The sequence below is a fragment of the Callospermophilus lateralis genome, chromosome 2 (genome assembly GCF_048772815.1).
Source record: "Callospermophilus lateralis isolate mCalLat2 chromosome 2, mCalLat2.hap1, whole genome shotgun sequence".
Lineage (NCBI taxonomy): Eukaryota > Metazoa > Chordata > Mammalia > Rodentia > Sciuridae > Callospermophilus > Callospermophilus lateralis.
This window is the reverse complement of record NC_135306.1, coordinates 71590391-71604150: the sequence shown is the minus strand read 5'-3', so window position 1 is coordinate 71604150 and position 13760 is coordinate 71590391. Positions and strand designations below refer to the sequence as shown.

At 37.0% G+C, this 13760-nt stretch overlaps 1 protein-coding gene across 1 annotated transcript in view; it reads right to left on the bottom strand.

The window, feature by feature from the left end:
• The window catches only part of Tmc1 (transmembrane channel like 1), a 161402-nt gene that overhangs the window by 19765 nt on the left and 127877 nt on the right, over positions 1 to 13760 (bottom strand). Inside the window, exons 13-15 of the mRNA XM_076841505.2 lie at positions 11804 to 11983; positions 11506 to 11667; positions 5547 to 5675 (exon numbers count right to left, since the gene is read on the bottom strand). Coding sequence (XP_076697620.1) covers positions 5547 to 5675; positions 11506 to 11667; positions 11804 to 11983 — 471 coding nt within the window. The remainder of the gene's footprint in view (positions 1 to 5546; positions 5676 to 11505; positions 11668 to 11803; positions 11984 to 13760) is intronic.

Sequence of the window (13760 nt, the reverse complement as noted above, 5' to 3'; positions counted from 1 at the left end):
TGGTGCTTATTGAACTAAAAATCCTGGGGAGTTCCATAGTCCCCCTGAAAGTTTAGTTATTTGGAGCAGATTGCCAACCTATGGATTTTGTGAAATGTAATTCAAGATCTCAGAGAGGATTAATTCTGTCTTTTCAATGACCTGCTGACCTTTTTCACACAAATCTCAATTTCCAAAGACAGATCATTCTGCTTGGAGCAGCAGGCTGACCTAGGCTGTGGCTCCAGAGCAGTGGTTCTCAAGTGTGGTCTCCAGACCAGAGTCAGCAGCATCACCTGGGAACTTGAAAGAAAAGTTAATTCTTGGGCCCTGCCTAGAGATACTCAATCAGAAATGCTATATTTTCCTGGTTCATCAGGGACTCTGACGCATGCTTAAATTTGAGAACCGCTAATATAAGACAACTCCTAGCCTCAGCTACTAGGATGATTCAGAGTTCTGCACTTCCACCCTAGTTGAGAGTAGGAGCCTGTTAACTGCATGCAGGTGGGTTCTATCCATGGATTCAAGTGGAACTTCAATAAAAGCCCATCCTGTCTCTGCTTCTATGTCCTCAGCTCCTCAAGAGATGTCCATTACTTTTTATTAACTCTTTATCTTGCTATCCTCCTCATATCCTCATTCTCAGCCAGGGAACACCAGTTTATCATCTAATTCTATATGCCAACCCATCCTGCTATCTCCATTCTACAGCAAGTAACTTATGTAAGCCTAGGAGCACCTTGAACAAAAAAAGCCATAGTTTGGTTCATGCTTTTGCAGTGTTCTTGAAATTTCTAGGGTTAAGCATGACAGTGAAAACATGGTGGAGATCTGGTTGATGGTTTTGAAGTTGATCAGACTTGGGTTTAAGGCCTAAACCTACCACTTGCCAGGCTTTGTATCTTTGACAAATTATTTAACATTCCCTAAGCCTCAGTTTACTGTAAAGTAGGAATAATAGTACCTACCTCATAGCATTGTTGGTATGTTTCCATGGAATAATATATGTAATGTACTTATAATATTTCTGACACATGTAATACTATTTAATATGACTGGGAATCCACTTGGATGGTATGTCAACCATATGTCTCTTCTGCATGAATAAACTTGAGCCTTTTCATCTGCTCTTGAGAAAAATCTCCTATATTTTCTATTTATATAATTTGAGCAAGAATCACCTTAAGCATTGAACTGTGAAAAAGGTGGTAAGTTTGTTCAACATGCTGTCATCCCATGCCCTGCATTCTATTTTGTTTCTTCTTGGGTATTCTCTATTTACTTTATTGATAAGCTCTGCAGTTGATTCTGTGAAAATTTAAATTTTATTGAATTGTTAAGAAAAACCTGAAGAGTTTACAAGAGGCCTCATCCTGGACTGAATCAGAGCAGTTAAAATTCCTCCTGAGAACAAATCATTCGACTCTCCAAAAGTCAGCAGACTCTTTAGAAACACTGAGAACTACCATGTGCAGAGAATCCTTGGGAATAGTAAATTGCAGTACATAAGCTAATAATATACTTCATACAAGTAATTTTCCCATCTCAGTTTATCTTCATAGATTTGCTCTGATAATACTTTGGTCATAAATTTTGACTGGAAAAATATATGGGATCATTTTCAACCCCACCTACTCAGATGGAACAAGGATATAATCCAATATATTTAATATAATGTTTTTGTTGAGAAATATACTTTATTGTCCTTACTTATTCTCTGTCTGCATAAACTTATGAACCTCACTTCAATTCAAATAATCAATTTTTTTTTCATTTGTAAAATACAAACATTATGGATTACTATGTCAAAATTCAGTCCAACTTTAGCATTCTATGGGTCTCTGAATCTAATGGTGAAGTCTGAGAGTTTAATTTTTACAGAGGTTGCTGCAATAAAAGACAGTAGGTTTTTAAAAAGGCACTTTAGGACCAAAAAATTCAACATAGGGAAATGTACAGGAAATACTTTATGTATACCTCCATGATTTACCTATGAAGATATTTATCTATATCAACATAATTAAATGCCATCATAACAATTATTATAACAACAAAACAGACACAGTTCAGCTGACAAATTTAAAAACTGATTAAATATAGTAAGCCCATGTGTAGATTATCACACAAAAATTTTAAAAAGGATATTATGGGGGCCTGGGATTGTAGCTCAGTGGTAGAGTGCACACTTAGCATGAGCAAGGCCCTGGGTGCCATCTGTAGCACCAAAAAAAGTGGGGAAGATGTAATAAAAGAGTAGTGAATCACATGAGAAAATGATTAATGTTGAGTGCCAAAAGGTAGGCAAACAGATTATCTATTTCTCTGTATACACACATACATATTATATATACAAGTACATATGTGTGTACATTTTTTAAATCTATAATAATATACTTTAAAATATAGTACTTGTTTATCTACACATAAATAATATTAATGTTACTTGATTGAAATAAATCAAATAATATCATTAGTGTTGAGATTATCTTCTATTTTTATTTTTCTACTTAGTTTTATCACGTTTTTCAAATTTTCTACAATGAACTCACATTATTTTTGGAATTCAAGAAGACAAAGAAACAAAATTTTTATATATATATAGTGATTGAAATGGCTATATTTTTCTCTTTATTTCTGAAAGGATTCTTGAGTATCTCCTCTGCCCATCTCAGATTCTCTTTCCCTTCATGACAGGTACTTTATGAACCATCCCATCAACTAGCAGACCTAGGAGAACAGCAGAGAAACATTCTCATCAACCTCTTCTCCAAAACAGCCCTAGCTCAGACATCTGCACTGCTCACACTTTCCAGTTCTGGGGCCTTACACTTGTCTCTCTGCTAGGAATGCTTTTCCTCCATCTCTTGAAATTCTAAGCATACTTTGAGACTCCATTTGAATGCCTCCCCTATAATGTGTTTGCATTTCTACTGAAGCACACCTCCTCTTTCCCCTGTCTCCTTCCCCCTGCTGGCCCCCATCTCTTTCTGTCTCCCCACTGTCTCCCAAATCCCAGGGCTTAGTATTTACCTTTTTATGCCCTTTATTGATATTGAAAGCTTGCAGTGTAAAAGAGCAATGGAGTATTAGGGACAAGAGAATGAATATCTACCCTCTGTGGACAGCAAACTCTCAACCCTGCCATTTCTCCATATGGAGAACATGGATTGAATATTGCCAGGTCTTCCAAAATGTCAAAAAAAGCAAGAAGTACAAAGTCTTTAAATATTAGTATGTAAAAAGGCAAAAACAACAGGAACACTGAGCAGATCGAACAAAAACCAATATCAGCTATTTGAATCTAGCCTGCAGTCCCAAGTTCACAACATCTCTGTAGGCTACATCTCTACACCTCCATGTTCTCTCATCACTTAGCACAGAAGTTGCCCAGAGGTTTGCTCCTGGTAGGCAGTAAACAGAGTGAACTCTCCTCTTGTGGGGTCAATGATGATAGGATCCACGTCAAAGATACATCATCCAACATTAATATTTTAAAACTTGTTTTGATTCTGAGCTTTTCTCCAAAGAGCCTTCCAAAGGTAACATGAGAGAAAATTCTTTCTCTGTGACCTAAAACAGAAACTTGTTTCCTGTACTTTGTACTAACCCAAGAGCACTGTCAGCACTTAATAAATAATAAATTATAGTCATTTAATTACAGCTTTTATGCATCCAGGTCATATTATATTGACTTCATATTTGCAGTCAAATTTTCTGCCACTTAAGAAGAAAACAGCAAGGGATAAAAGGCAAATAAAAGCCAAGCAATGGTCTAGGAAAAGAAATAGCAAATTTTATGTCTGCCTCAGAAGAGCTGAATCAGGAAAGGAAAATAGAAATGAACCAATGCCAGCTAAATACCTCATAGCAAGGGCTGGAAAAGCAACACACCAGCATCCTGGATCCATAGCATTACCTCACTATTGCTCACGGAAGAGCATTACCTAACTACTTTTAGACCATCTGAGGAGGCACTTCCACTTGCAATAGACGTGTAGCAATGACCTAATGAAAGGCAGTGTCTCAAAGTCAGATAGCCAGAGGATCTAGCCTGGAGTCTTTGAAAACACCTTCAATGTAGGCTAGTCCAGAGATTGGAGGGTATGAGATAGAAGGCAGATCAGCTATAAAGATCTCATTCACTGGTGAGGACAGAAGCATCTCTGGATCCAGAACCCTAATCCAGAATTGACTCTATGAGCACATCCCTGGGAGGAGGCACAGTCTGTGAACAGCTAGGGAAGCCTGGGAGGTAGAAGTTCAATAGTCAACCAGTCAGTCACACAAGATGCCTGCTGCAGGATTAGCATGGTTCAAATAACAGAGGTCAAGGGTTGTGTCTCATAGTTTTCTTTCTAAAAGAGAAAGACAGATAATAAGCACATTTTTAAAAAGGGAATGTCAAATAGTTGCACAATTTATGAATAAATGAAAGAGCACATTGTAATACAGAGTGCCTAATGGGCCACGTTAGAGTGGATGGTCAGAGAAGAGCTCTGAGGAGGTAAACTATTAGCTGAGTCCTTGGTAATAAAAAGGAACCAACTGTGTGAAGCTATAAAGTAACAGTAAGCCTTGAGAGAGAAACAGCAAGAACAAATGCAAGGACCATCTTGTGTTTGAGCACAAAAAAGGCAGCTGAAGCCTGTGGACTTTACAAAGCAAGAGCAAAAGTGGTAGCAGATGAGCTCAGAAAGAAAAGCAGCAGGTCATATAGGATACTGAAGGCCCTAGAGAGGGATTTGGAATTCATTCCAAGTGCTTACAAAACCACTGGAGGATTTTAAGCGCATGGGTACTACCAATTCCCCAGGTCATATTTCCCAGCATAAATGAAGATAGTTTCATTTGCAAGAGGGACAGTGGAAACCTGGTGCTGTGTTAGCCTACAGAAACATTGTGCTCTGCTGCTTCCCTTAAACTTGTGGGGGACTTAGAGTTGAGCATAGAGGGAAAGTTGGTAATTGAGTCAGCACTAGTGAGTTCAGATAAACCCGAACCATTGTTTCAGGAAAAGAAGCTGCCCCTGCAGGATTCCAGCTCCACCTACCAGCACCATGTGCTGGATGAACCCACTCTTCTTAAAACTGCCACAGTCCCCTGTTGGTGACTCTGTCAAACTATTACTAGATCATGAGATTTATGAAGCAAGCACCAAATGTACTGAGTTCTTTCAGCCCCCAGTTTACAGCATAGTAACTGGCATAGAATAATGATCCAGTCGTACAGTGGAATGTAAAAGAATTGATAGAATGTGAAGCTGATAGCCATCATGCCCTGCTTCCGGAAACACACCAGTTTCAAGGAGAGAGGGATGACTATGGGCCAAGATTTCCTGAGTTCAACATTTTGACTGCCACATTACATTAGCTATCCTGTGCTGACTTCATTTCAATATTAGAAACCATGTTACTGAGTCTGATCTCTTCTGAGTTATGACAGTGTTCACCAGCCTTTATTTATTGATATCTAAAAAGGTGATCTCACCTATCCAAACTGTGAAGTGTATGAAAGAAAAAAGTGTAGAAAAGAAAAATCTGAAAAAAAATTAATATCTTACTTACATATCCATATTCCAAATCCCAGCACCAGCAGTAATTGCAAAACCTTACAAAACATGCCCTGAGAAAGTCACCGATGAGAATTGTGACATAAGTCGTCAGAACATCAGAAACGGTCAGTCGCACGAATTCCTGTTGGGACATTATTTGTATTAAAATACTCATCTCAATATCAGATAATCTTCATGTTGGCATCAGATTGTCATGTTTCTAGAACATTATTGGTTTGCAGACTGCAATTAATGGTAAAAGAAAAAATAACTTCTAGGCATACCTAGTAAATTAAAAGTATTTCATCTTTATTTTGATAGTCTAAAAATAATTATTCCTCATCCCCAAATCAATATGTCAAAAGTCTTTTACTTATTAAGATATTTTCATAAGTGTGACACAAGAATTAAAAAAAAAAAAAAAAAAAAAAAAAAAACAGGAGAATACAGACCACAGAAAGATTTAAGACATCTGGCCTTGAAAATATTTCAAATGGGCAAAATTGTAGGGTGTGAATTGTATCTCAAAAAAGTGCTTTAAAAAATGTCAAAATTCTCTCATAAGAAAGGGGTTTTCAAAAATTTATAATACCACGGCTGGAGATGTAGCTCCAAGGTAGAGTACTTGCTCTGTACGCACAAGATCCTGAGCTCCTTCCCTAACACTGAAAAAAAAAAAAGTACCAAACCAGGTATGTGGTACAAACTCATGTGTTGATTAAAAACATCCTCTGCATATTATGTATGCATCTATAAAGGTATATAATATTATTTAAAAAATCTGGGGCCAGGCACAGTGGCGCATGCCTGTAATCCCAGTCGCTTGGGAGACTGAGACAGGAGAATCACGAGCTCAAGTCCAGCCCCAGCAAAAAGCAAGGCACTAAACAACTCAGTGAGACCCTGTCTCTAAGTAAAATACAAAATAGGGCTGGGGATGTGGCTCAGTGGTCGAGTGTCCCTGAGTTCAATTCCTGATATCTTCCCCCCAAAAGAAAAATCTGGAAAATCCAAGACTGGTCATTTCAGTGGCATGGGTTTGAATTCATGTGCAAAGTATATGTGCTGACAGTTAAGAGAGGAAGGTCACTATTTCCTCATACAAAATCACATGACAATAAGCAATAAATGTGATAATAGATACACAATTGTAAATAGTTTATTTCTGCTGTTTCCTTTCTGTTTCTTTCCAATAATTTGTGACCTGGCACTGAAAATACTGAGTATCATTTTTGTAAGGATTCTAATCTACTAATCTAATAAAATTAAAAAATCTAATCTAATTTTTATTTCCAGGTATCCTGGTAGTCTCCCTTCTAAAATAACCATGAGCTATCTCACAGAGCAAAGGAGCATTTAACCAGTAGCCATTAGGTGATTTCCAGCCTCATTCTCCAGAGCTGTGCTTCCTAAGCTGCAGGCCGTCACGCATAGCTTCATAGCCCTGCATTGTCCAAGTGCCACGTGAAATATTATCATCTACTATCTTGTTTAGCTTTAGTAATACTTCATTTTTCAAAAATGACTACTACTGTTAGAAATACAAGGTATATATTGACTACCATAAATAGAAGCTACTATATATAAATGTAATAAAAACAAAAATTAGTGAAAACAATATAAATTTAAACAATTGTTAGCATTAATTCTCACCAAAAATAACACTTGTGACAGGGTATGTAAACAGAGTCTGTTTGAGAAAATGATCTTTAAAAGGTAAGGATGATACAAGAAAAGAGAGAAAGTATTTCCCCATGGATGTGCTAAAAGCTGTCCCTACTAGGCAAGTTTTTATCATTTTGGGAATCCCCCATCTAACTTTCCGTATTTTTCTTATGTTGTTCTTCCCTTTGTCATCTCTACTCCTGTCTCACTGCCTTCTTTTGGACCCTCCATCTCCACACTTTCTCAGGCCGCGGGGCCTTTGCATATGACCTTCACTCTAGTAATCACCTTTAAGATACTTTTTGGCTCAGTGTATGTCAATGACTACACATTAGGGCAGCTCTCTCAAGAAGTTCTCAGATTTCATGCATTTTATCCCTGTGGTGCTTTGTTGTTATTATCTGTTTGCAGTTTTTGTGTAATTATTTAATTCATGGACTTGAGCCTCTTTACTCCCAATAGCTTATAATTTTCATAAAGGCAGAGAACTGGTCCATCTTTTGTTTTCCTTTATATCTCCAGTATCTAGCACAATGTCTGGTATTTAGTGCCTATTCAAAAAACATGGGATGAATGAATGAATGAAGAGTGAGTGATAAAGAATTCCTAAAATTGTTTTGGGATATCACTTTCCTTTTCCCTGTGATTATTCTCCCTTCATTCCTCGGGCAACTTTGAGTTCAGATCCTAATAACTAGCATGAATGAAAAGCAGGCTATGAGAGATACTTTCAGTTTGCACTGCCAGGTCAGGAAGACTTGTTCAGGTAAGAAAATTTCAGAGTGGTCAAGAAGTCCTCCACATCCTCCTAAGCATCCTCATCCCAGGGGCTGAAATTCTGCTCTTTCCCAGGAAATGATACAGCTTTTACATAAAATGCCTGAGGAGGATTCATACCTTATATCATAAATTTTAAATATCTAATTCACAAACCATAGAAGGAAAACACTGCTCTCAGAGAAAAGAAGAATTCCAAAATTGGTGGTGCAGTCCACCTCAAGGACACCATTCAAATCCAGTTCCTAGCATGCTAATCCAATGGGACACCTGGCCTCCACACAAGCCTGGTATCGAGCACCACGCTTCCCACAGAACAACTTCACACCTGTGACACTGAGTTGCTCAGGCACCTTTGTGACCAATTAATCTAAGGGAATCATTAATAGGAAAAGCCAAAATAACAGGCAAGGATATCACAGAGGGCCACAAATCACAGAGGTTCCAAGCAGGGAACATCTGTCCTGATGCTGATTGTTTCTAGAGAATGAGTCCACACTGTGAACAAGGACCCTGACTATGTAGGTTAAATTTGGCTTCCTGGCATTGACTTCCTGTGAGGTCAATGAGAAATTACCTTTCTCAGTCACAGTCTCCTCACCTACAAAATGAGAATGATAATACGACATGTATCATACGGTAATTTAAAAATTCAAGGAGGTAATACTTGTCACATTTGATGTATATAATAGATGTTAGCCATTGTCATCATTATTTCCAGCTCTTGACTTCTTTCCTTCTCCAAAATGCAGACTTCAGTAAATGTTTTCCAACACATGTCCCCCCAAAAGGCTCCGCTGTCTCTCTATCAAGTGCCATTGGAGATGAGACTAAATGACAACTTGGGAATCACTGCAGACAAATTACCTGTATTTAGAACTAAGAGAGCTTTGAATCCCACAGCATCCTTCAGGAGAAACAAAGCAGAATGCGTTCATGAAGGAGAAAAGGAACTTATGGAATCTCCTCACAGAACTATCGATGACCCTGTGGGGTACATCCTTGCCATTATGTACCCCCTTTTCCATGTTTTTCATTATTCAGTTGACTAAGCAATAGCGATGTCTCCAGATACAACAGTACAGATAGATATTGATCTCATAAAGGCCAAACACACCGGCGCTCAGTCATTATGACCAGTGTGTTCCCTTCATTCCTGTGGATTCCACCTAACACATCAGCATTTCTGTTCAGAGCTGGCCCTGCTGGCTCTGCAGACTTTCCTTTATGTGCTTAATGCTCCTTTGGAGAATGGAGGGCAAAAGAGAAAGAGGAAATCCAACTATACAAATGGCAGTAAGGAAAGATGAAAAAGCAAGAAAAATAACTAGACACGAGACTTTTATAGGACAAGACAAGCACCATGGTCCAGGGGCCTCCAAGAAGAAGAACTGAATCGATGGCTTTGCCTTTATTTTAAGTCATTATGTGTGGGACTATTACAGAAATTTCTTCATCAGAAACATAAACATCTCCTAAAGCAATAATTCATATACAATCTGTCCATTTTCTTTCTCCAGAAGTGGCCATTCCAGATCTTATTCTTTATAGTTAATTTTATAAATCTTGTTCACTAGGTGCTTGCCTGGTTGGAGGGTGGGTTTCTTAGCTCTTGTGCCAGCCTGCATTCTAGGATGTATAGAAGGGAGCATCTCAAAATCTGAGTTAGTGAAATCTGTACTTCTTAGTTTTTTCATTTCTTGAAACTTGTACTGAAGATTCAGAGGTCAGCTTAGATGTAATAAAACAGACTTGTGTTAGGCATCATGACCATATTTCATGACACAAAGCCTTGAAATATGAAAGCACATGTACCCATGAGCATTTATTTCCAATGACTGCTATAACAAATTGCCACAAACTTGGTGACTGGAAATGGTACAGATTTATTTTCACACAGTTCTAGAAGTCAGAAATCTAAAAGTGCAGATATGGGAGAGAATCTGCTTCCTTCTCTTTCTAAATCCTAGAGACTGCCCCCATTCCTTGGCCCATGGTTCCTTTCTCTACCTGTGAAGCACATTACTCAACCTCTGTTGCCATATCTCAATTTTCTGACTTTGACCTTTTTGTCTTTGAATTTTAAAGACTAATGATTCTTACTAGGTTCACTCATCATTCAGAATATTTCTTCCAATCCAATATCCTTAAGGTAATCACATCTGTGAAGTCCATCTTGCCACATAAGGTAACAACACATTAACAGGTTGCAGGGACTAGGATAGGGACAACTTTGGAGGTTATTTATTCTGTCTACCACTCACTGGATCACAAATATCTCTCTTCTAAATGCTGCCAACTTTTGTTCAATGTTATTTTATTTATCATTTCATATATAATATGTTTTTTAAACATGTGTGAAATGTTCATGGCTGAACACCAAAAATCTAATAACATATAACTAACAAGGCAGGGATTTATCTCATCCCTGAAACCTTCAAAAGTAAAGTGAAATAAAAATCTTTCCTCAAACCATAATTTGTACTCAATTTTTAATCATATATGTCTAGCCTTATACACATTGATTTTATTTTTTTCCACAATTGAAATCATAGTCCATTAGCTTAAGTCCAATGAGCATCATATTGAGATTGAAGATATCTATTTGTTTAAATCATTTTAGTTTAATAAGATAAATACTAATTCCCCAATTTTCCTTTTATCTTATAAAAAGTAAGTACACTATGAAAGTTATTCAAATAATTTCACAAAAAAATACATTACTACTGACCTTGAACTATCGTCTGAAGGACATACAGTAATATATTTAAGTTTTTTTTTTCTCTGTGATGAATTGAAGTCCCAAATTAGTTTATGAAATGCGCATGAGGGATGTCAATTATAAGAAGATAAAATTATAGGTTTTTAAAATATAAATTAGATCTGTACAGAAATAAGAGACTCTAAAGTAGACATTCTTAAAAGAAAAGTTTGTAAAAGATTTTGTTTGGTCTGATTTGGTTTGGTTTTCCTTATTGCACAGAAGTCATGTGAAACATCAGTTCTTTTCTCTGATAAATGCCACTGACCTTGGACTGGGGTCATCTATGTAATCATCATGAAAACAAATAGTGTTTCCTTTAAGGCTTATGGAAAAGGTATCTAATAAAAATTGAAGTTACTAAAATTTATATATGATCCCCAAAGAACCTACTTTTGCTTTTTTCTTATTTATATGGCAAACAAGTAATACTAAATAAAACAACATTTAAATACTGATTAGAGCCGGTATCTAAAACTTGGTGCTTTATTAGAATGTCAGTAAATAGTAAACTTCTTATATCATTTTAAACTCTCCTTCTTTTCTATGAAACTGTAAAAGGGGCAAACAAAAACTTATCTCAAGGGATAGATGTGAGGGCTACATGAGATAATACACATGAAGTTCAGAGCCAGCACATGAAAAAAGTTCAAGTGATCAGCTATTTTTATTAATAAGCAATGAAAAATAGACTAAACTTATGGAAGAAATATTGACTGTCCTCTTTTTTCAATTGACTGATTGCACGTAGTTCTGTTCGTGGGATTACCTGTCCCACCATGGTTTCCCAGCACGGTCCTCGAGGTACATCTGCAGGATGAACAAAAAATGGTGGCCCAGTGGTATTTTCAGAGAGGGATGCATTGTAGGCCTTGATCATGTTGGCTTCCCACAGGGTGATGTTGGCCTTCACAAGCTTCTCCTCTTCAATCTAGAGAGCAAAGAGATGGAAACAAAAAAAACAACAACAAAAAAAAGATAGCACCATTTCCAAAGGCATGTCAGGCATTCCTGAGGCTGGGAAATCAAAATGCTGGTGTAAAGGACAATCTAAACACAAGGCTTACCTTGTTGTTAATCTCATCCATTAAGGCAAGAATAAATACATACAGGTTGCCTAAAAGGAGAGCAAAAATGCGTCCCAGGAGCCATTTCAGAGCGATGAGAGGATGGTAGTCTTCCAATTCAGCAAATAAGTCAAACAGTGTTGGACAGAACATCCCCAGGAGGGACATAACCATATTCATCTGCATGGAGACGAGAGGAATGGACAGGTTAATGGTACTTAATAATCGTTGGTGCTTTCCTCCAGAATTCTGAAAGCTTTTCAGCTCAGTTCCTTGCATCTTTGATAAGACTAAAGAAGATTTCTTCATGCATATCTAGAATTTGATCTTAATAACAAACAAAAAAATATTCAACTTACATTCACAAGATGTACATTTGTGTCAGAGTGAGTGTACCAGTAGTGATGATCTTTCTCCTGGTATGAGGAGGCCTGCAATTTACATCACTCTCTACCCAGAGAACACATACTGCTTCTCATGGTAACTGATGCTGCTACAGAGATGCACTTTACTATAAGATTTCCAGAGGAAATGGAAAATGATTTGCTTAAGGATGAAACCCAAACTGAGAATATTAACTTGAAAATCATCAGCATTACTGAACTAATTAGTAAGAATAGATGAATTCCCGGAGATTAGTTAGAGCTACATACTAAATCTTGGGAATGTGAACTTTTGGAACACACAGCATAATTTTATGGAAGCCAAGGCAAGAAAGTTCCAAGAATAAACGACTGACTTAACAAAGTCATAACCAAGAGAAGATGCAAGAAGGCATGGGAGAAGGAGGATGGGATGTGAAAGAAAGAGGGAGAGAGACAGGGAGGAGGAGGAGATGGAGGAGGGGAAAGGCATAGAGTGAAAGAGACAGAAAGAGAAAAAAGGGAAATATAAAAAATAGAAAATGTGCCATTCAGAGTATCTCCCTCTTACTGTTTGACACTCTAATGATTACATTAATAGGCTAAATTAAGTCAAAGAAAAGAATTTCAAATATGTACTACTTTCATAATGAGGAAACGCTCATGCTTATCTTTCTGAAATACCTGGCTTATTGTCACCACTAAACATTTCCTCTTTTCCCCTGCGGACTCCATGCTTTAAATGATAATAACTACCAAACTATATTTAGAAAATAATTGCTAATATGTCTTTGTTGTTTTAAGAATGTCTCATAAGTATGATAAAGAAGACACAAAACTCAGCAAGACATAATGTAAAATCAGCATGATATAATTTCAGTCTAACATAAACTCTTAACAGATCCTGTGCAATCATAAAGTCAAATTTAAATTTTGTCTCATTAGATTTGTAAAGTTATTCATGAATCCCCATTATTTCTTTCATTGGCCTCTAGGACACAGGGGTTCCCTAAAATGGATTGGACATCAATGTCAAACACCATTTTTTTGTTTGTTTGTTTTTTGTTTTTTTGGTGCTAGGGATTGAACCCAGAGGTACTTTACCACTGAGCTATATCCCAAGCCTTTTATTATTTTTTATTTTTATTTATTTATGTATTTATGTATGTATTTATTTATTTATTTATTTTTTACTTTGTTGTTCAAAACATTACAAAGCTCTTGACATATCATATTTCATACATTTGATTCAAGTGGGTTATGAACTCCCATTTTTACCCCGTATACAGATTGCATTTTTAGATAGGGTCTCACTAAGTTGCTTAGGACCTCACTTAGTTGCTGAGGATGGCCTCGAACTTGTGATCCTCCTGCCTTAGCCTCCCAAGTCCCTAGGATTATAGGTGTGTGCCGCCATACCTGGCTCAAGCATCTTCTTACAAGAGTGATCATTTTAATGATAATCAACCACTCCTTCCTTAGTATAGTTTGTTTTTATAGAATATATGATAAATATGAACCATAAACCAAAGCTGCATGATAATTTTGCTTATATTTACTGTTACAATTATAAGAGAATATTGAAAGCAAACTTA